General features: G+C 30.7%; 1 protein-coding gene across 1 annotated transcript in view; it reads right to left on the bottom strand.

Annotated features, from left to right (window-relative positions):
* The window catches only part of SLO2 (slowpoke 2), a 57,623-nt gene extending 42,036 nt beyond the window's left edge, over positions 1-15,587 (bottom strand). Inside the window, exons 1-6 of the mRNA XM_088243613.1 lie at positions 15,567-15,587; positions 13,659-13,753; positions 8,672-8,855; positions 5,042-5,269; positions 2,117-2,274; position 654 (exon numbers count right to left, since the gene is read on the bottom strand). Of these exons, the coding sequence (XP_088099739.1) occupies position 654; positions 2,117-2,274; positions 5,042-5,269; positions 8,672-8,855; positions 13,659-13,753; positions 15,567-15,572 (672 nt within the window). The 5' untranslated portion in view covers positions 15,573-15,587. The remainder of the gene's footprint in view (positions 1-653; positions 655-2,116; positions 2,275-5,041; positions 5,270-8,671; positions 8,856-13,658; positions 13,754-15,566) is intronic.
* Between the last annotated feature and the right edge of the window lie 9,483 nt (positions 15,588-25,070).

Genomic DNA, 25,070 nt, shown 5'->3' with positions numbered 1-25,070 from the left:
ATTTATTCATGCATTTCATAAAATAAACAGTTTTTTGTTCACTTTGCCCAGCTGTATGAACAGTACTTTATGATTTTCTTGTTGTATAACTGTAGAATGTTGTATTATTTAATTTTGTTTTTTACATTTATTCTTGAATTGTTTAAACTTTCTACTGAATATGCTGTATAATTGTTTGGTTAATTTTTTAAACATAAATCTAAAATAATTTTTTGGTTGAATTTTTTTTATAAATCTTGGGTATAAGGAAATTTATGCTTTTTAAAAAAAATATATATTAACCCAAATATGTTAGTATTATACATTTTTGTGTAAAGCTCGGGTTTCCTAGGACAGCGGTGTCCGTATTTTAACGGCCGTAGTGAACAATTATGCGGTTGACAGCCGTCGTAACGGTGACTAAAGAGTGATTTCCTATAAAAATGGTGTTGATAACACCGTTAAAAAATAAAACCACTCTCTAGTCACCACTACGACGACTGTCCACCGCATCACCGTTCACTACGGCCGTTAAGATACGGGCACCGCTGTCCTAGGAAACCCTAGCTTAAGGCAGATTTGCCGTATATGTTAAATGAAATAAAATGAAATAACGCTGCGGACAATATTCTGGATGTATGTGGGAGTCATAGTCTATGATCGATGGCACACACTCTTGCTAAAGCATTTCATCTGAAATATTTTATATTGAAATACAATACAATATATTCGGTAAGACTAGCAATATTGTACGTAAAGCGTCCATCTACATAAGAAGAACGTTCTGTAGTATATTTATCTCATTCCTACCATGGAGACATAAAAAACAAAAGATCGTGGCCTATAAAGAAGAGATCAATGGGTGTGGTTACGTCAATCAGTGTAAGCAAGTCAGCCTAAACAGTCAGCCCAAGCAGCTAGCCTACCACATACCGTACACCGCATCTGATAACATAAGTCTCCTTGGCGGTGCCCACATACACGGAAAAGTTGCTCGTTGCCAAACAAAACCAATCAGTTAGCCTTAGCATCTTTGTGCTGAAAGAAAGCAATTCAAAAGTACATGATATGCATTGAATTGAGAAAAAATGGAAGTCATTTTTTCACTGTCTGGGATTAAATTGATTGGACATGATCAATTTTCCGAAATGATTACAAAACTTTTTAAAAGCCTTGAAATTCTTTTTTAAATCCACCAGATCTGTTTATCTGACAGAACCTATAACAGGACCATGGGTAGAAGCAAAAAGCTCCATTCGGTAATCATAGAGAGGGGGAAAGGAACAAGAGCACAGGGTTTGTTCAGAAGATTGATTAGGATATCCAGAGCAGCCCAAAGGTGAATCAACAATATTGAAAACAAATAATTTGTTATTAAATTTACCACGACTTGATAAAAACCGCGTAGTCCAGTGATCGGAGATAACCTAAGAAGATTTTAAATGCTGATGAAAAAAAAAAAATGTAGCCCTTCCTGAAGGGAAGTCAGCCTAAGCAAGTCAACCCAGTAGTGTAGCAAATCAGTTCCAGCATGTAGTTCAAGAGCTGTCAGTTCAACTACTCATCGCCTTTACTATCGCGCTCCATAACAAAGTGTAGTACCTTATTCAACATGCAATAAACGCGAATCAAACATTTTAATTTACCGTAGATATTATTAGTTTATTATGTCAATTTCCTACTGGGGAAAAAATGTATTATGTTAGTTTTATATCACCAGCCTTTATCAGTATAGTTGTGTTCTTCTAATATAATAAAACATAAAACACTAATTATAAAGTTTTTATTTTTTTAATAATTAATAATTTGCAATGTTTGTAACTTTCATCGTTCTGCTCATGTTTTGACATTCTCTGTAAAAATATTTGTCAATCTTGATAAACTCGCTAGAGAGTTATTTGTTGCTGTAAGCAAAATCAACATAGTTTTCTTCAATTCTCTTTTAATTAAACTCAAATTTAGAAAAAATGTAAACCTATTAGTTTGAAAATGAAAAACATTTCTGACGGTAACCTGGAGTTTAACACAAATATTTAAAGAAAAATATTTTTTTTAAATCAGGAATTTCAATTTCACAATAAAGAATATTAAAGATTACTCGGTGACCTTCATTGTAATACGAAATTAGTTTGTCTACCTGAGAATAGTGTGTTCATCAGCTGCAGTCTTGTCAGCATAGTTTCGGGCAGCCAGAACGAAGACTGCTTCGGCTTCGTTCATACGAGCACGGCATAGGTCACCATCCTTCAAACACGATCCCTGGATGTAGATGACGCGTTGAGCCCAGATGGGCACCTGAATAACGGAAGATGAAAGGTCTCCATCATATCTCTATTTACGCCCAGTGGTGCATAAATTGCTTCATCGAATGAGGAAGTTCAGTGCTACGTGATATTAGAAATAAACAATGTTTTAAACAAAATTCAACAAAAACGAACTAGTTTGAACGACGTCAATAGTTCTTTAAATTCTACCAATGATAGAGTGTAGTGATAGATTTCCGGTTTACGGGAAGCCAATTTACCAATCAGCAAAACTCACCGAAGAGAACTTGTGACGTCCCGTGCGGAGTGATTTCGAATCCACAAAACTTCAACAAATATACGTTATATAAATAATATTTTTTAAAGGATTTAGTTTGATAGTCTATTAACAAATATAAATATATTTTTCAACCAATGAACTTGTTCATTACTGCGTATTTTGATTATTTGGTATACGAAGCGAGTCATGTCTTACGCTTCATCTCCAGTCCAGGACCGTAAAAATAACAGTTGAATTCGTAATCGAACTTTAGACCTCAGGCATGTTAGGCAAATTCACTAATCAGTAGTCTATAGGGGGGAACTAATTCAATTATTTCCTTTTTTCGAATTTTTACCGTTGAGTACCGGTCAAAAAAACTGGACCAATGTTCTGGTTCTATTTCACACAAATAACTGTATTCTTCTTTCCATCTGGACAGTACTGAATTGATGATGTAAGAAAATTAGTCTTGTTTTATTTAAATAATGCAATAAATAAAACCGTCAATAATACGAGACGCCTTATTTGTACCTATGTGGATCGTTTTTGACATTTTTATCTGTCATATATCATATTCATTTGCATTGACATAAAATATATGTATGTATTTTATAAAAGAAAAATAGCATATAATATTGATTTCAAATCAGTAAAATTTTGGTCGTTAGCAAAATTATTTTACATTGTTGTTTTCATTATTTGTATTTTTTTCTTTAAACAAAAATCCATGATTATTAAGTTTTTCTGATTTACATTCGATATGGATTAAATTTGTAATTCCAAAAATATACAATAAAACTTTTTAGAATGGATAAAAGCCTTTTATTTTGTAATTATGGAAAGATTTAGAAACCAAATCGAATTTTACCATATGAATTCATTTATATAATGTTTAAGGTAAAAGCTTACAGTGTATGTTCCACATTAATATACTATTTTTAAGCTACAAAAATCTTATATTAAGTTTATATTTGAAGCACTATTTTTGTGTAATCTTCTTTGAAAAGCTAGTTTATTGTGATAAATCAGTTCAGAATAATATCAATTTGTTTACCCTAAAAGCTTGAAGGAGTTAACATAATAATACTCTAAATTTAATAAGCTATGTATGAATTAATTATTATATATTTGTATGATATAGTCATAATGATTCCCATCGTATACATGTTTTCCACAAAACAGTGTTACCAAAATAACCAGGTTCAAAAGAAAACACTCCCATCTAATATGTATACTCGAAAGAGTTGAAAAATGATATTAAATTAATGAGAAATGTTATCACTTATAATCAACTTATCAAGATGTTTAATATGTGAGTAATAATTAAAAAAATATAACAATGTACCATAAAAAAAAAGTAAATATGAATAACATATTTAGGTATAAATGTATAATATTTAATCCTTTTATGAAAGTTGCAGATTTTTATCCTTCGAACAATTAAAAAAAATAATTGTTTAAATAGAACGATTATCATTAATATTTAAAGCATTGACTTTTTTAATAAAATAATTAGTGCATGTAAGGGTTGCCTACTAAAAGCATATGATTTTAAATCATCATGTTGATTTCATATTTTTGTGCAACAACTATGGAGAAGGAGTAAATTGGGTTTTTCGTGGTGGTTTATTTGATGTCCTGACGAAGAAACGAGTATGTCTCGAAACCAGTAGACGTAGAAAAATCCGTAAGTGGTTCAAAACACATACTGAATAAAGTTTAGAATTTTTATCATTCTATTTAAAATGTATTTTACGTATTTAGTGTGGCTACTTATATGTTATGTGACTGTGAAATTTTTATCGTAAAACAAGTTCTAAGGAATCATTATAAAAAAAATTAACATATTTTAGTTTATTCATTTTTATATGGAATCACATTTTTTTTTAAGAAGAAGAATGTTTTGGTTGTCAATATTTCATTTCTACAGTAGGTATGTTTTTAGCAAAATTTGAACGCCATTTGACGGCCGATTTGAGTATTTAAAAATTTGGCTAAAAGCGTAACGTAGAAATTAAAAACTCACAACTAAAAACATTCTTAAAAATAATTGAAAATATAAAGAAGTGTATGAACTAAAATATTTAAAGTAGATTTTTAATGATTATTTAAAGCATAATTTCACGTAAAATGAAAGAAAAATAAAACAAATATTATTTAACTTCAGATGATTTTTTAAAAATCTTTTCTTCAGTGGTTTTAATTTTCAATTGATTATGTTTAAATAATTTGATCAAATTTTACTTTGATCGTAAGCATTTATATAAATATCTTTGTACCAAAATTTGGTTTTAACCAAAAAAAGCGTAATCTGCTGGTCTAGAAGTAATTGTTTTAAAGTATATTTTTTAACAGAATTACCTTAAAAGTTTTGATTTTATTAACGTAATTTTGAAAACACAGCGTTTCAAAATGGCCAAACCGTGTGATTTCCTTACTATCAGACTAGAGGCTTAACTTAATTTTTTTTATATGAACTAGTACATGGGTGCGTACAAAGCGGACGAAAATGAAAATTTATTAAATATGTTTTTACCTGAAGGATCATGCGCATTGTAGTGTCAAGTTCCATTGGAGACAAGAGGACCACGTAGTAATCCTGCAGAAGCGGGTGGGCGTAGAACTCGTTGAGGAAGTCCATGATGGTATCTGCCTGAAGAGTTGTAGAACATACCACAACATGCTTCTCAGACTGGGCTCGGTGCGAGGAGTAGGAACCTCCGAGCTTCTGCCTTTCCATCCATGTAAATGCCAGTTGCTCGAACTGAAAAAGAAAAACATCATAATATATTTCTTATCCGTTGCGCGGTTAACTGCGTTGATACAATAAAGCAATAGCGGCCTCCATGATGTAGTGGTCAAGACGTTTGACTCACACACGGAAGGTTCCGGGTTCGACTCCTGGTGAGAACACGAAAATTGAATGTGATTTTTCTTAAGCCTGAGTATTATGTGATGTAATTCACCACTGTAATTGGGCCTCCTGGTCTATTGTGGTGCAAAAAAAAAACAAAAAAAAATGGCAGCGAATGTGTGATATTATTTTTCCACACGAAGCACGCAAAAAATGTGTATCCCATCGTCATCATTTCCCTATTCCAACCTAATAGTGCATAGGGCGCTCCATACGTACTCAATTTGAAAATTATCTTGATGATTTAATACATGAGTGTAAGATTATCAATTTTACGCTTTGTATCTGGTCCGGGATTGTGAAACATAACAGTGAAAATCAGTATTTTTAAAATAAATATTTCATTCTAACCCTGCTGGGGATCGAACCCGAGGCCTAAGGTTTGTTAGGAAAAAACTGTTAGCAGTACACCACGAGGTAGACTAATCTCCACTCTATTTCCCTCTTCAGGACTTTTACCTGAGAGTAACCATCGAGTCAACAATACTAGTGAATTATAATATAAAAGTGTGTTAGTGGTAATATCTTAATGAAACTGATAAATAAATAGACAATGGTTATTTGGAACAGCACCGCAATTTTATGAGAATTTAACAAAGCTATTTTTAAATACCTGTGAAGTAAAATCGAATTTTCTGTAATTAAACACGTTTTCAACGTAAATTTACAAGTATATTTAAATTTGCGTACTAAAATTTCGATTTGAATTTATTGACAATTATTGAAGATAAATTGGGAGATATAAAAAAAAGGTAGAAAATTTATTTTTTAATAAATAAAAATTTGCGATCTTATTATTTGTCGTTATTATCTACATCTTATTGTTAATTGTGTACCTTTTATTTTTTAACATGCTGCTCAGATATAAAGAAAACAGGGTGAAGAAAAAGCAGCCTATGAATCTCGCTTCTTATAAGCCAAAAGAATAATCGTTTACAGATGAAAATGTTTGAATCTGCAGCTCAATGGTTCCGCCAAATGTTAAAATGTCACTCTATCTCTCTCTCTCTCTCTCTCTCTCTCTAATATCTAAAAACATTTCGCAGCTATCTTTATTTTTTTTTTCTGTACGTGTGATGTCACTGAACTCCCCTAAAACGTCTTAATCAATTTTCGTGTGGTTTTTAGCGAAGTGTAGATCATTGCACTGCGCGTGTTCGTAGATATTAATATTTTCCATCTAACCTGTAAAAAAAGTTAGGAGCATAAATATTTTTTTCATCGACCTACCAAGATTGCATTCGACAAGAATGCATTAAAAAAAATGGAAAGATGTCGTTTTTTTGTGTTTAAAAAAGTTTATTTTTGAATGTTTACAAACAACATTCGCTTTTTATTGATCCCAATTAGATTTTTTCCATATATTCCTTATAATATCTTGCCATTTATTTCTTTTTACTAGATTTTTGGTAATACTGAAATAATATCAACTGATAATCAATACATTTTTGAAAATCGCATTCATGAATAAAATGCACCCTGTTAGTGAGAAGAACGGAGTTGGACATTTGCAAAAAGATTTCTTTATTTGAAAATTAATTATTTTATGCATAGGAATTCAATCACAAACAAGTACCTTGGTACCTACTTATCAATAAAAAGTATTTTTCTAAACAAATACCAGGCAAGCTATCGTTTGGGCAGGACAACGTCTGCCGGGTCCGCTGACTTTTAATATATCTTTAATAACTCTACAAAAATGGGAATTAGTGTTAGATCGGAATTCAACTCTCGGACCTCTGATCCGTGATTCCGCAACATTACTACGGGACCACAAACGAATACAAAATCGAATGAAGACACTTTCGTAAAACTCATTACTTAAACCAGACAATGATAGGTCATACGTCGAAAGCTCTGTAGACCCTTTGAAAGGTCACGCGGTCTGACTTTTCTTCATACAAACGTATTCCGATATTTTTTCCTGCATTAAAACACAAGAGCAGTGATTTTTTTACACAACACAGATATTTACAAATGGTGTGTTCCAATTTTTTTGCTTTTTTGATAAATCGTTTCTCACAAGAGCCTTCTGAAACCTTCCGAAAACCCAAAAAAGTGCTTAGTTTTATCTGCCAATTATTAATCATATTTATACAAATATGATAAACAATTTTTAAGACACGTAAAAATTTAATTAAAAAAAATTGATAATCTTTTTAAAAAAAAAAAAATGGTAATCCGTTCAGTATTGGGGTGCAGAAATAAAACAAGACATCGAAACCTCGGCTTTACCAATTTTAGTTATGCATAATTAGTTATACTTGCAGTTGTCTTATTCGCACACTATCGGCGAAGAAACTGCGAGAGAGAAAAACAGAAAAACTATTTTTCAATACTTATTCATTTAATGTCTCTAGTACGGTATACCCTCTTGATAACTCGGATGATTAATTTCAAATGATCCACAAGTTTCATTGGTAAGGGTAATATAATATTTTAGGACCTATTTATTGGGGAATTTTCAATTCGTATAATAAGCTTATATTAAGTTCAGTATAAAATATGTACGTAACAAAAATTATTTTCTTAGGAGCTTATTAATGTTACACATCATTATAATTTTAACTTTACAAGTCTATTTATTGGACACTAGATTTTACATGCGGCTTTGCTTGTATGATTTTAAGAAGAAAGTTAGAAAATAAATTAGTTTTGTCGCTTATCAAAAATAACTTTCCCGTGGAATAATATTTATTTTGTAGATATGTTTATTGCAGATCATTGTTTTGTTCACAAATCTAAAATCCTACAACGAAATCAAAATGATAAACAAACCACAAATAAAGCAAGTCAATCAGAAATTCAAATGATTAATTTCAGATGTACGAGTATTATTTTTTATACCCCAGCTTACCGCCTAGGTTCTAATTTTCAAATAATTTTGCTCATTGTTGATATAATATTTGTGATGATATACACTTTTGTCTGTGTGAAATAATTGCTTTTCCCTACTCAACATAAAACTTTTAGCTCCACAAAGTTAGGACTAATGTCTCAAATAATATGTAATAAACAAGAAACAAATAAAATGAATGAAACGAATGAAACAAATGAAACGAATGACACAAATGAAACGAATGAAACGAATGAAACGAATGAAACAAATGAAATGAATTAAACGAATGAAACAAATGAAACGAATGAATAGAATGAAATGAATATTTTAAAATGATATTTGTTTGACTGAAATTTTTAAAAACAAGTTTATTTATAGGACACGGAAATAGAAATAACGTTCGGCGACCTTACCTGCGTTGGGAGTACGATCAGAGCTACACATATCATAATAATCATAAAGAGTTGAGTGGGCCAGATGTCAGGCACGAGGTCTCCGTATCCTACGGTGGAGAAGGTGACAACCACGAAGTAGGTGGACTGGAACAGGTTGAGGTGGCGATGTCCAGCTCGCTGGAAATGCTGGAGTCCGCAAACGCTGGAACAGAATAATAAATAATGATTTACTATCTAATCTAAACCAGCGTTTCCCAACCGCCGGTACGCGGATAGGTACCGGTTTGTTAAGATTTTCTGCCTCATTAATTATTCGTTATTTCTGTACCCGTTAAAGTATAGTATCAAAATAAAAAAAACAAAATAATACATAAAAAATTATACATACGTTATCAGTCCGATTTTTTTTTTCTCATATTACTACTAGTCTTCAGGCTTAAAAGTGTTTGGAAACGCTGATCTAAACTACAATATATGTACGTAGTAATACCTACATATATCACTCACCAAGAAATACAAGTTTAAATTTAGCTGTTTTGAGTTATAAATATAATTAAAAACTCTAGTCTCATAATAAATAAAGAAAAAAAAAAATACTTAAAAATGCTTTACATAAGAACAGTTATTTTCCTATAAAAATGTATTTCTTTTTTAAAAATACTTTTTTTTTCTACTTAAGTATTCCGAATTATATAACTATTTAAGGACATTCAATCCATCTAATCTTCACATTCGTTTGAAAACGCCCTAGCAAGGCGAAACGATTGTCACGAAATTTTTGTTTTAATATTTTTAAAACCTTTCCCGAGTAATATAGAAAGATCCGAGTTCTAACTATTTTATTTATCTACTGAACTTAATGCATGCATAATTGAATAGGTCATACGAAAATCAGAAAAATAAATATAAAAAAATGGAACGAAGACAGACATTGAACGACCTCCATCATTTTAAAAAAACTTGATGGATTTACATCTGAAGTCCAGATGCAGTCTCGAATTTAAGAGAACGATAACGACTCAATCAATAAACTGCATTGGAGCATGCAAATTCAAGTCTTGAGGATGTCGTCAAACTTATATGACTCATCGTAATTGATTTTTACAGAAGTTTCAAAATATTTTTTTTTCTCAATTCTTCGTTTTGGATATCTTCCTACATTTAATTGATTAATTTACACGTAATATGGGCTTTTACATTTATTAGAAATAAATTCAAGTGCAGAAGTATAACATAAGTTTATTTATTTATTTGTTTTTTTTTTCATTTACTCGAAAGAAAAAAAGTACACTATTTGACTACAAACTATCTGGGAAAATTGTCAATCGTTCAATGAAAGCGAGAGATTTGGGTGTACTGGTGGATGATAAGCTTTTATTTAGAGATCACATAAATACAATAGTAGATAAGGCGTACAGACTTCTTGGGTTTATCTTACGAATCTCCAAGCCATTCTCATCACCAAATACATTCAAATTTCTTTACTATACTTATGTGCGAAGTCAACTCGAATTCGCTTCATTAGTATGGTCCCCTCAATATAATGTATATATTAATCAAATTGAAAACATTCAAAAAAAAATTATAAGGAGCCTGGAATATCGTTTTGGCAACATTGAAAATGATTACGGCGCATCTTTGATCAATTTTAATATAGAATCACTACAGGCGCCTTATATATGATTTAAGTTTTCTTTTCAAAATTCTCAATAACATAGTTGATTCGCCGTATCTTTTACAAAATATTGGTTTCCGTTGTCCTCTTCGCTATACTAGATTAAATTCCCTTTTTTATGTACCAACTAGTTAAAACAATTATACCTCGAATTCATTCATTAGACGTACCTGTAGAAATTATAACGTACTCAGTATTGATGTAGACATTTTTAACTGCACGTTGCATTTGTACAGAAAATTTCTTCATGGGGTAGATTATTTGGGATAGTTGCTGAATGTGCATCTTGAGTGGTTTATGCTATGTATATGTGTTGCATGTAATGTATATGTTTGTGTATGTTTTATATGTGCGTTCATGTGTGTGCGTGGATGGCTTGGAGTGTACATTCGATATTTTTATATATTTTAATTTATTACCTCCATGGAAAACGCAAATGTCAACAATTATTTTTTTCTCACTTAAAATTTTTATGTATTTTTTTGTCACATTTAATGTTTATATCTTTTTTAATTTATGAAAACCTAATTGGTCTTTTTATGTTAAAAAAAGGTTGTTTTTAATACTTATTTTGTATGACTGTATGTTTTCTGAATAAAATAAAAATAAATAAGTGTATAAATGAAGTTAAAAGAAGTCATAACATAAGAAAGACTATAAGAAAAAATAACAAGTTAAAATGCGGAAATGTACCCACGTAGATATATGGGTATTCAGTACGATTTAAAATATATTTAAATTTATAGATATACACATATACATTTATTTATTTATTTATTTTCATTATATTACATACACAAAATTATAATTTATGTAAAGTTGCTTTGACTGTCTAACTAGGGTTATTTACCCCGTTCTAAGACAGTCAAAAAAATATAAAAAAACAGTAATCAATATATAGAAACAGTTATAAAGATATAGGAAAAAGTGAAAAACAAAGTAAAAAATGGAGTAAAAACATGATAAAAAATGTAGTAAAAACATAGTAAAATGTAATATAAACATAATAAAATTGTAGTAAAAACATAGTAAAAATGTAGTAAAAAAACAAAACAAAAAAAACATGATAAAATCAAAGTAATAAATGCACCGAAAACATAGTAAAAACCGTAAAAATACATAAATATGTCAATAAAAGTATTTTGAAACACAGTAAAATGCGAAATAAAAACAGAATACATAGTAAGAAACATATTTAAAGTCATAATAAAAAATGAATATATGTAGTATAGCAAAAAGCATATTTAAAGAAAAAAATAAAAAAAATGGCAAAATACCGAGTAGAAAGAGAAAAAAAAACAACATATCAAAAAATAAAGTAAAAGATGTAAAAAATTTTTAGAAAAAAAAATACAGAGAAGTTAAAAAGTCATGAGGATCTTAAAATTTAAATCAGTAAAAAACTAAAAATATAAATAAACAATTTAAATTAAAACATGTGTTGGCCATCTAACAGCCACCATTAACCCCTCAGACTCTCTGCGACCAATTTCTCAAAGGAAAGTAGTCAGCAACCTCTTTAGTTTGTGGTTCTTGCAACATTTCCATGACTCTGGCATTATATTATATAGCTTTTGTCCTATGTAGGAGTATTGTCTCTGTGCTAAGGAAGTTCTAACCATTTGTCGAGAAATCAGATCGTTACTGGAACTCCGAGTCTCATATTGATAGGCAACTGATGGATGTATATCTTTGTTAATGTGAGTGACCACCACTGCTCTAAGTAAATATTGCTGTCTAATATCAAGCATACAAATGCATATGCATACGTTCACACATACATATATATACGCACATATACATAAAAACACATATTATTATGGAGATCTTAGAAGAAACATTTAGTAAATAAAGATTAATTTATAGCCATTAGGATATTTAATCTATAGTTGTATATGACAAACAAAATATATCAATTTAACCATACTCTTTATCTAGCCGGTGAAGTCTAGGTGAATAAAAATCATATTATTTTTGTTATTGGCATGGTTTAGACGTACTAAATAAAACTTTTTTTTTATGAAACCACTTGAATTTTTTTTATAACACCGGTTAATAGTTTCGGATTGCTATAAAAAAGCTTTTTCATGGAGTCTTTTTTTTTAAATATACACATTATTACAATATTAATATGTTATAAAGAAAACAAAGTACTAAAACATAGTTTGTCAAAAGCCAAATGGCTAGTAAATAAGTAAATATTCAAATGAATTTTAAATATAGGAAAAAAATATGAACACACATATAAATAGTGTGTGCTCATAAATGAAAATTTCAATTATCGACAGAAAAAAATAAAATTAGATGAAAATTAAAAGTACCTTTTAAAATTTAGATTATAAAAATGTAAATAAAATAAGAAAGAAATAAAAGGAAAGCTTAACAAAAAAAAAAAATAACAAAAATATATTCAATGAGAGATAAAAAATGTTTTACATAAATAATAAATCAATATAGGAACGTTCTGTCTACAAACCACTTACGTAATAAAAACATAACTTTATTTTTATTATGACATGTGTTCATGTCAAGTGGTAACAAATGAAATATTTTTGGAACAATATAATCCAACGTACGTTGTCCATATTTATTTTTAAATTTTGGTACAACTAGGCCATCAACAGATGTAAATCTTGTTAGACAGCTGTGTTCTAATTTATTTTTATATATCGAGCTGAACGTCTGTTGGATAATAATTTTGCTCCATAAAATACCCTTAACTAGTAAAACATTTTTTTAGAAAGGAAAAAAAATCTTTCCATTTACAAGTGAAGCGATAAACAATATGTGCGTTGAGTTGACTAACACAATTTTATTTATTGTTTTTAACATTATTAAAACTTATTATCAAACATTATAGTAAAACTAAAGTCTTAACCGAATTGCAAGCATGCAATTCATCAGAAGATTCATATGAATGGGTATTAGGTACTCAATATTATTACATTAGTAATAGTAATAATCTTAGTTTATTAACAAAATAACAATTACTTTATCTACTACATACACACTTGGGTAATAGATTTCTCTGGAGCATGTCTAGTCTGCCTAACTAGGTACAACCTGTTTTAAGGCAGATATTTTAATGGAAAATAAACAATAATATTACTACCTACTAGTTAATTTACTATACGTTATATAATAATAATTTATTCCATTTATTATTTAAGAATGTGTTTTGAGTAAATTTTCCGATTTTTCTCGACCTATTCAAATAAACATTTTAAATACACAATTTAATAGATCGGTAGTCACTTTTTTTTAAGTGGAAAAAGTGATTCGAAAAATATTGTTTTGGAAAAATAAACGTTTACTTAAAAAAATACATACCTAGTAAAAACGAGACACATCAGGGTTGCGCACAGGATCATCAGTTGTTGAGAAAGGGCAGATTGAGACTTTTGCATAGCCCTGTGCAAATCGTTCTAAAATAGGGAAAAAAACTAATGTAGTTTACTTTTATTTAATCTTACTGTATTAATAATTACCACTTCTATGTTCACACAGTACTAATTACTGATTTTTGTGTCGATGTTTTTTTTATTCTTTTATTTTCATTCTGGTCATACAAAACCACTCTATCACTAGGTTAGTAAAATAAGTGTGGATTGATTAATCATTTCTCTATCCTCAACAAGTGGTGCATAAGGCATTGTATAAGTATGTCGCTATAGCATATCTTGATACTTCAATACGTAAAGGTAAAGTATCAGTCATATGTTTCAAGTCAGGATGGAAATATCCAGCCGGAATTCAAACCTAGAACCACGGCATAAACTTGTCAGCAGATGGGAAAGAGAGGATAGAAAAGGAATTTATGTAAAACACTCCACAACGCCTAGACCGATATAGGAAAAAACACTCTTGGATTTCTTATCTTGCGTTTGGCGGGAATCAAACCCGCGACGCCTGAAGACTTACTAAAATCATATGACGACCTGTCATATGTTTTTAGTAAGTCTTTCTTCTCAAAACACTGTAGTTATAATTTTGATTTGATAAGCATACTATGGATCTTTATATGAATAAATTTAAAAAAAAAGTTAGTATGAAGAGATAATAATTACAATATTTCGGGTTAATGCATAATACATACCGTGTTTTACATGTACTCTCTTATTTAGATATATATTTAACTTAGTATATATTTATATGTACATATATATTTTTTTCAAAAAAAATAGAATTTAAGCAATTGGTTTGAGACCCTTAAACCTTATTTACAAACAATCAAGCATACTATCAACATAGTTCTTTTTAGTTTTTTTTTATTTTTAGAAAAAAATAAACATTTGCGTTCTACAAATAATTATTTACCCAAGTATTTCAATTGAGGGAGCATTTTCAACGAGTTGTAAATAACTGACTATTAGAAAATGGGACTCAAGTTGTGGTAGAGCGAGGTGCGAACCTTTGACCTCTTATCCGTGAGTCCGCGACCCTGGCTACGGGACCACAACCCGGTTCAAAATAATAATTAAATATTAAAAATATTCATTTACGTAGGAAATACGTAGGTTCTACGGCTATAACAAAAATAAACAACGAACTTATAACCAAATGTATGATTATTTTCTGTTTTTCGTTTTATTTCACTTTTTTTTGTGGGTTCAAAATTATATAACTTCTAATTATTAAATAAATATAACAGTGAAAGTCACTCTCCAAGCACAAGAGCTATTTTTTTTGGAAATTAACAGCTATAACATTTAAAAAAATATAAAAGTATATTTTACAGAAAAAAAAAACATGGATCAATATTATTATGATATTAATCAATTTAAAAAAAATCTTCTTCAATGTGTAAAATTAAATTTATTTATACCAAAATATGTAACAAACATAATGTGCCTTTGCGTACTTCACATAAAAAAAAAAATATAAAGAACTTTTTGTACATATTATTAATTGTACATTGGCGGCATTATCGCTAAATGTCAATTTCTTTTAACCAATCAATAAGCTTATTTTTTTTATGCCAATTTATAAAACATATTTAATAGAAAAAAAACTAAAGATACGTATTTAAAAATAGAAATAAATGTATTTATTAAAAATTATATTAAATCAATACCATTACTCAATGGGAAAAAGATTTATAAACTTAGTATGTATCCTATGTTTTTTTAAACTTTTTGACTATGTTATACAATTTGTAAAAACTAGCTACGGCCGTTAGTAAATAAATCAATATATTTTTTAAACATGCAAAATGAATGCTGTTTTTTTAATACTTACAAACATGTTCCCCAAAGAACGCTTGGCCAACCAGCAGTTGAGAAATACAGGAATGAAAAGGTTTCTCCACGGTGGGTAAAGCAGCTGAAAAGAAGGTAAGTAATTTTACCGAAAACAACGATAAAAAATATTTTATAAAACTTATTAGCAACACGACATTATTAATCTTTTGAGACCACCAATGACACGCACTGTGGTACAATAGAAAAACAATGGCTATATTATAAGTTATACATTGCATTTTTTTTCCACCGGTTAATTCTCTTGATTTTATTCTTATTTAAAAAAATGTATCAATGCTCTTTTGATTTACCCAAATTTTTCATTTTTGAGGCCATTTTTTACAGGCCATAATTGACTGAGTTAAAAAATTAAAAACAAGTTGTGGTACAGAAAAAATTGAACGTCAACCCTTACCCGTCTCATTTATAAAACATATTTTTATAACCGTTTCGATTTGTTTATTATTTAACAATGTTTGATTATGTCCAAATGCTTGCAGACTGGCTGGATTTCCTCCCTAGGGAGTTGTTCATATTTAAATTTATAGATTTGAGGAAATGTGGATGTTCAAACATGGGCAGAATGGTGAATGTTACACAGAGTGTAAAGTGGCCACTTAAACCAGCCAATGACAGTTCATAAGCCCTGTAAATGCCTAGACTTCCATATTCCCTTCTCAAAAAATTTCCTTCACTGTTGAAATAAATTTAAATGTTTATTATTCATTTAAATCTACCATTATAGTCGAACAGTAAATAACATCTTATTCATTTCATACAAATTATATAAATTTAAAAAAAATACACTGCGCTGAACTCTTAGGTTTTATACATTTTCGTGTCCTGACTGGACCAACTAGACTTTTTATTTCACGGGTGAAATAATTATATTAACTTTTCATTAAATTCACTGGTTATTCGCAAGTAGTGACTTTGTTATCAGTATAGTTATGATTAAGATTTATTTTTCATTTCGCATTAATCTAGTCTAATGTTCTGTGAAATAATCAAATAAAAATTTAAGTTATTTATTATTAGTGTCGTTTTTTAAACCCAATTATTTGTTTTTATGTTTTATTTATTAATTATTATTTATATAAATTTATATTATTTGTAATAATGTAGTTATTGATTTTTTTAGTGAGTTTTTTTACTAGTTTAGAATTTTGGAAAATTGGTTGTACTATTAAACCGTGTAGTTAAAAAATTAAATGAATAATTCTTATTTTGCAGAATTTTTATTATACTTACGGTGACGGCAAACGGTATTGTGTTGACCAGTTCAAGGATGAAGTGAAACGACATTACCAGCTGCCAGACGTTTCCCTAAAATTCACACAAAAGAATTAGTAAATGTACAACTATGACAACCATCAGGTCATTTTCCCGCAAGGGTAAGCGGGAAGAATGGAGCGCCAAAAACTTTTGCCATAGAAATGGATGGTTTAAAAAAACCCCGGGATTAAAATGATACAATTCAATTTTTTTTCAAATCGCACTACAAAAGTCCAGGAGTCCCAATAATATTGATGAATTACAGTACAGGATACCAAGGCTTGATAAACATCACATTTAGTTCATGTGTTTTCACCAGGTTTCACAGGTACGGTACCTGGAACCTTCCATGCGTGAGTCAAGCATCTTAGCCATTACACCACGGAGACCGCCTACTAACAATATTTTGAAAAAAACTACGGTTTACACGGCACTTGTGTTAAGTAAGCAACGGCAACGGTTGAAATATCAAAATGCGCCAACGGATCGTAGTAAAATTATTCACTAAAAACTAAAATTAGTTCAAAAAATTACAAAAGGGATGGAGAATACTTTAAAGAAGGGAATATGGAAGTCTAGGCATAGTTAATGACCTGTCATTGGCCATTTAACACACTGTGTAAAATTCACCATTTTGCCTATGTTTGAACATCCATATTCCTTTAATTCTTCCAATTGTTGATTTTAGTTAGTTAAAGAGCTGAAACCTTTATTGTTGTGAAGAGATTCATATTAGTTATTTCATATACTTAGCAGGTATTCAGTACGATCAGCCTTTTGGAATATTACAATTTGAAAGCACATGTTATAAAAACAGATATTTCAAACAGAACCTACACATTATGCTAATTATGATAATGGTAATGGCAACTGAAATAACTCAACACCAGAAAGCGAAGAGACTTTCAATCCTTTTCACTTCTGTTTACCGTACTTCATAATCCTAACGCACCTATATAATTTCAACGCTTTACAGTTCATGGTTAACCTCTCACTTCTTATTCTCAAAGCAGAATCACGACTTAAGAAACATCTCCTTTCTCTTCCTGAATCTCTCTTCCTTTTCTTTTTCCTTTTTATTACCTTTTCCAATTGAATAATAGTATTGATTAAATGTAATTTATATGCAGATACTATTATTTACGATAATCGTGGCGCATTGGTCAGCGCGTTTGCCTACCATGCGAGAAATCCCGGGTTCGATTCCCGACATAGTTAATACGAAATATTTTTTTAAAAAGGGTGATTTCACACAAGAAAATTTCATAGTCCCTGGACTGGTACCTGAAGCGTAAGTCTAATCATCTTACCTTCATGTAACAATATTATTCAAGATATGATTCGATTGGTGTGACAATCTAATGCCCCATGCACTATTAGGTGCGGAAACGGAATAATGATAATGATGTTTTTTTTTAAATATATTTACCTTTTTTGTTTTTGTTTTCTATTAAATATGTTTCGTAACTTCAATTATATGATTAAAACTTCTATTTTATTAGTTGGTTGGAAGAAATCGTCATTTGGCAATAAACCTTCCTTTACATTATGTACAAAAGTTAAATGAAAGATGGTAGCCAAAAGTATTGAAAAAATAAAATCAATTTATTTAAACCAAACGTAAGCACTAAAATTTAATATAATCACGTTGTGGCAAAATCATTTTATGCTGCACTCAGACTGAAACACGTGATTAAAGTTTGATTATGATCATGTGTTACGTTCCCTAGTTACGTGATCAATAGAATGATATGCCAGTACAACTTGACTGATCATATCTTGTTCAACACAATGGTTGACCAAACTCTACCTTAACCAGCTACAATGTTCCTAGTTTGCATTGTGGTTGGACACATTGAGGTGTATTGAGGTGTACCGCAGTAGGTGTACCTGTGTCTGAAATAAAATATGAATCTCCGATAACCATTAATTCAATTAATATATTACAACAGCGACGAAGAACATTTAATAAACAAACCATCAGAGAAGCAGAGGGGATAGAACGCTATATAACTCTGTCCTTTTTTTTTAATATAAAAAATATGAAAGCTCGGAAGATTCATTGTCTTGGCTTTTTTTTCGACAAATTTGTGAATCAATTTTTCACATCAACAGGCCAGGAGGCCCAATAACAGTGGTGAATTATAGCACAGAACACCCAGGCTTGAGAAAAATCACATATTTTTTTGTGTTCTCGCGGGAATTGAACCCGGAATCCGTTTGTGAGTCAAGCGTCTTAACCACTACACCACGGAGGCCGCATACAGACCCCGCTTTCTCTACATTCACACATCTTCTCATGCACGCACGCCGATTATTCCTTTTCTTGACATGTCCATCTTCAAGTATTTGATGAACTTGATCGTGCCATGTCTTTCTCGGTTTTGCTTGTTTTCTTCGTCCATCAACATTCGCATTGTAAATCCTTTTAACCGTTTTTTCGCTGTCCATTCGCTCTATATGTCCGAACCAACGCAGCACTTCTTGATTCTGTCGGTAGTGCATGTCTCAGCCTTACATAGTTCACGGATCTCGACATTTGTGCACCTATCATACATCGTTTTACCACACGTTCGTCGGAGAGATCGCGTTTCAACAGCATTACATTCATCATTATTTTTCCAATTCCATATTTCGCTCCCATACATTATAATTGGTACAAGAACACACCCCGTTAAAATTATATTTAAAAAAATCATCATTTCTTTCAGTCCCATTGTGCACTAAATGATGCATAGAGCACTGCATTGATACACTAATCGCAGCGTATCTTGATATTTTTTTTATAACAAAAGGTAGGGTGATTAGTCTCACGCATCAGGTGCCAGTCCAGGACTATAAAATATTCTAGTGTAAAAACACCCTTGTAATAAATATTTCGTATTAACTATGCCGGGAATCGAACCCGAAACCTCTTGCATAGTAGGCAAACACACTGACCATTACACCACCAGGCAAATAATCTGATATTCAATAGACTACTACTTTAATTGACCAGTTAAATTGAACGTAGTTATGCAGAAAGCAGCGAGCCATAGAAAAGTGTATCTGAAAAAAATATCTGATTTTTACAAAATTGTGGACTGGCTGCTATCTGCATAACTACGTTAAATTGTCACTTTAGATACTTAATTACTTTACACACATACCATACATCTTAACCAATTAACGTACTTAAAAAAAAAATACTAGTCCTTTTTTGGATGGTCCTAACTCCCAGAAAAAAAACAAACTAGTAAGGACACGCCAGTGGTAAATATCTATAATGTGTGAAAAAATACTACTCTTGTGTCATAATCTAGGGAGAAAATACGGCATTAAGTCTGCATGAAGAAAAGTCAGACCGCCTATCCTCTAGCTTTAAAAAAAAGTGACTTTTCATGCGTTTTCTGGTAGATTAAATAAATTTTTGTCCGCCTCGTGGTGTAATGGTCAGCACGTAATGCATATTATGCAAGAGGTCTCGGGTTCGATTCCCAACATGGTTGAGAGAAAATGTTTATTTAAAAAGGTCCCGAAGATGTCGCAAAAGCGATGGAACCGTTCTCTGTTTTTTCCATATTCGGCGATTAAAGTATCATTCTCCTTTAATCTCCATAATAAATTTCGATTAATTTCCGTCGAAAGTTTTACATACTTAATAACTACGCGTACCTACATCAATATTTCATCTTTTTGATTTAATCAATAAATTACAATTGATTTTCTTAACCCATAAAAGTCGTTAAAGGCTCCGCCGTAGGCCGTAGGTATCCATTCTGTACGAATTATTTTTTGGGTAAGTTCACAAGGCTGCTCTATTTTATGTATTTGGTGAAATTTATGGCCTCGTAAACCAGTACGGATCTCAGAGGAAAAGATTTGAGAAAGTGTTACATCAGCACTTAAATTATTTGCACTCTTTTTACTTACAAAATTACATTCCGAAACGATTAAATAATTTCGAATTGTTTAAAAATTTATATCACATGTTTTTGGATATGTTTGTTTTTACATATTAATTCTTGCACGTGTTTTTTTTTTGAAGCAAAAGAGATCATATTTTATTGAAAAAGGTGAAATTCTTAAAAATGTTATTTCATCATAATCATCATTCCCTTCCCGCACAGAATAGTTCATAGGACACTGAATTGGTACACTAATTGCAGCTTATCTTGATCATTTTTGTTATGCGAAGGTAAGATGATCAGTCTTTCGCTTCAGGTGCCAGTCTAAGGGCTATGAAATTGATACACTAGTTCTATAGAGAAATAACTCAAAATATCTCGTTTTGAGTAAACTGCAATAATTTCATTTTATTTTGTTTATTTAATCTTTTACAATTCATGTATGACTTTTTTTACGTAAATTATAATGTTCCCTAGACAAATTTACCCTATTTTCTTATTGAAATATGAAAAGGGTGTTTTTTTACCATCTAGCATCATTAAGCATCATTATTTACCTATAGAACGAAATATTCTTATGTTAAAACGTAAAATTTACCAAACATATAAAACAGAGCGGCTTTGTGATCTTTTACAAAAAATAATTTGTACAGAAAGCATATCTACGGTGAAACCTTTAACGACTTTTATGGGTTAAGATAACCAAATATAATTTATTGATTAAATCAAAAAGATAAAATATTGATAGTCACGCTTAGTATTACGTATATAAAACTTTCTTTTGAAGCTATTAGTAATATATTATGGAAACAAAAAACGAATGATACTTTATTCCACAAATATGGAAAAACCAGAGATTTTCGAGACTGGTCCTTTTTAAATAAACATTTCATGCCAACCATGTTGAGAATAGAACCCAAAACTTCTTGCATGGTATGTAATAGTGCACACCATTACACCATGAGGCAGACAAATAATTATTTTATCTACGAGAAAACGCCTGGATACTAATATTTATTTTAAAATTAAGGCTGTACTCTGGTAAAACGCACGCAACATAAGGTACCGAAACCGATAAGGGCGGGTATGAAGGTAATAAACACGTAAATTAGATATTGTTAGAAATCGAATATTACAACCAGAGTAATCTTCTTTTAAAAAAAAGAGAGTTCCATAAAAAAAGTTTTAATAATTTTATTTTTTTTTAAGTATTACCGAAGTCATAATTTTATGTAGAAATAAAGGAAAATGTCACAAAAATGTATGTGATTTAAAATGCTTTTGTTTCATTAAAAAAAAAATAAAATTAGCTTTTTTTTTTTTTTCATGATCAATTTATTATCTTCAAATCATTGCAACAAATTTAAGTTCAATACTTATACCCGTATGCAGAGACAAAACTTGAGGTGAGGAAAGTACATTCTAATTCCAAATGCAGAGAATAACCCGAAGGTGAAGACAATAGAATGTACTTTCCTCACCTTAAGGTTTGTCTCTGCATACGGGTATTAGTCTTTATATGAGAACCTTAGTTTAGTCTAAATTTGAAATGGCGTAATTTGCCGCTCTAAAAGTAATTATATTTTAGTTACATAAAACACCTTTAAAAAAAATTGTTTTTTTCTAATTTAGTTTTGCTATTTTTTATTATTGTGCTATTAAAATGAAAAACGTTTTAAAATAGAAAAATCGCATGATTTCTTCATTTTGCGTGCGTTTAACTAGACTACAGCCTTAAGAAGATATGCGGTCTGACTTTTCTTCATACAAACCTAATGCCGTATTTTCTCCCTGGATTATGACACTAAAGTAGTGTTTTTTTAAGCATTATAGAAATTTACCACTGGCGTGTCTCTATCGGTTTCGCGACGTCTTTGAGACTGGTATCTCTTTTATGAAATTCAATATATTTTTACAAAACAGCAAGGATAGAAAATTATGAAATAGTAATTTTATTTGAGTTATTTTTGTATGAAGGACCCTTTAACAAAGTTTTTCGAGGAAACTGATGATAACAAAATGCCGTATTTGACAAATTTTACATAATAATGTCACAAACGACATTTCTTAGGCATCCAGATGTTTACTAACTGAGATGGGTATGTTCTCATTATAACTATGGCAGATGTGATGTTAATGACCTTATCTCCCTTAGTTGATTCACTACTTTTTTTATTCTTAAGAGCGTTATTTCAATATATTTATTCTGCATGTGTAAGAAAAGGTTTTTAGCGTATATATTGTTGTGCTATATTTAGGTATAAAGGTGCTAAACTTGCTTTGTTTCTTTCTTGTTATCAACATGTTTTATTTTTTAAATTTTCTTATTATTTATGTCTCGAATTGAGTTGCTGTAACTCCCGAAAATGTAATTTAACGTATTATACTTTTCAAATACTTTTCGTTGTATTATTAATAAATAAATACAAAAAAAGGTGAACTCTACTCCAAAGCCCATTTCACTACCACGGGATCACATCTAAGCTAAACTTATACTAGCCAATGACAAAAGGAAGAGACTGACTTAAAAACAAAATGAATATAATTAATATAAATAAACAAAAATAATACCTTGTAGCTGAGATATGCTAAAAGCATTGACTCAGTGAGCGATATCATAGCAAGGATGACTTGAATAATCCAAAGTCCGATGGGGCGGTTGACCCACATAATAGCCTCCCAGTTGATAACTGGGTGCTCCTGAAACTCTTCTTGCGTGAGTTTGGCAGACAGTTCTAGCATGGTTGTATTCCCAGCGAGGCAGCCATAGCTAAACACAGAAATACAGGAATAAGCCGTGACCAAACACCAGAATTTCAAAATTACAGGTTCTCGTAGTTAAAGACAGGAACAAAGAAATTAGCCGATGCTCACTCAAAAATCGAAGATAGCAGGAATATAGGAAAACAAATTAAGAATACAGGAATGATGGCAAATGTCGAAAATCAGCCGTAAAAACAATAATATTTGGTAGGAAATAATATAATAATCTCCACTGAGTGACTCTTGAGAACAACTGATTGATCAGCCGATAGAGAAATATCACGTACTACGAATACCGATAAAAATATATGAAATGGATTAAAAATAATTATTTCTATGCAATTTTTTTTTTTTGAGAAATTGAGAAAAATATCTTTCTTGGATTTTTTTCTTGCAACTAGTGGGAATCGAACCCACGACGCCAGTTTCACAGTTGGCCGTCTAACCAACTGTGCCATGGCGCCTGTCGTTGTAGCGGAATGTGTTCATACATCAATTTAAATAAGAACTTAAAAAAATACGTCGCTAAAAAACGCAACATGTTTGGCCTTGACAGTTGTGAAGTCAAGATTTGTGACAATTTCCTAAACAAGTTTGAATGATCTGGAACAAGTAAACATGAATCTTGGCGTATTAGAGGCGTGGCCAAAGAAATGACCGCTTTTGCGGGAATTTATAATTACAAATTTGAAAATATTTTTTATGCCACTAATAGTTGGTAAAAAAATATTTTAGTACAGGACAGTATTTTATAGACCTTATTAACTTTGAAAATGTTTTTAAAAAAACCGGTATTTCCCTATTGTCGATAGTTAGGCATAACATTGGTAAACCAAATAAACCCTCTAAATAGCAATATCAGAGAAAACTAGTTAAACTTGCAATTATATGCATTTTACTAGCTTTATCGATTGATCTTTTTCTTCGCATTATTAATCCTGGGGGTTGGTTACCAGCAAAGTCCTGCATCTTGTCCTCCACTGCTCGCTATGATGTATAAATAATTTATTGTAGAATGAAATATTCGTATTAATCTGAGGGTTGAACTTAAAAACCGGTAAACAACATCGTTATTGCATAACACGATACAAATGTAATTAAACCGTGCGCTAATCACTTTACTGCGCCCATGATGCCAATAAAATATCCCGTGCTTAGAAAAATATTATCTGCTACCTTACCTACGAAACATTATTTTTAATTTTTCAATCAATTTTCGTAAAAATATGTAAATAAGATTAAAAATCATGACGGAAAATTAAAGTTTTAATCTTATTGCAAGGGGTGTATAATTTACTGGACAAAATTGCATAACTCACCATGCAGCGTACGTGGGATCGCCTTCGGCCATCACTCGGAATATGTACAGGAAACATGTTAGCAATTTGAAAAACAAATTGGCAATCCTGATTCGCAGACCTGGAAAGAAATCGGTAATTACTATTAGTACATTTAGTGGAGATTCTGAACATATCGAAAGTGGAAAAAAGTAAAAAGTATTAAACTCATTCCCAACAAATATGCAATATTCCACAGTATTTGAAATTGAAGAGGGCAAGCTTTGGGCTGATAGCTTT

Source organism: Micrasema longulum, unplaced genomic scaffold (genome assembly GCF_059751315.1).
Source record: "Micrasema longulum isolate JH-2025_06_02 unplaced genomic scaffold, ASM5975131v1 h1tg000220l, whole genome shotgun sequence".
In the NCBI taxonomy this organism is placed as follows: Eukaryota; Metazoa; Arthropoda; class Insecta; order Trichoptera; family Brachycentridae; genus Micrasema; species Micrasema longulum.
This window is presented reverse-complemented; position numbering and strand designations above follow the sequence as displayed.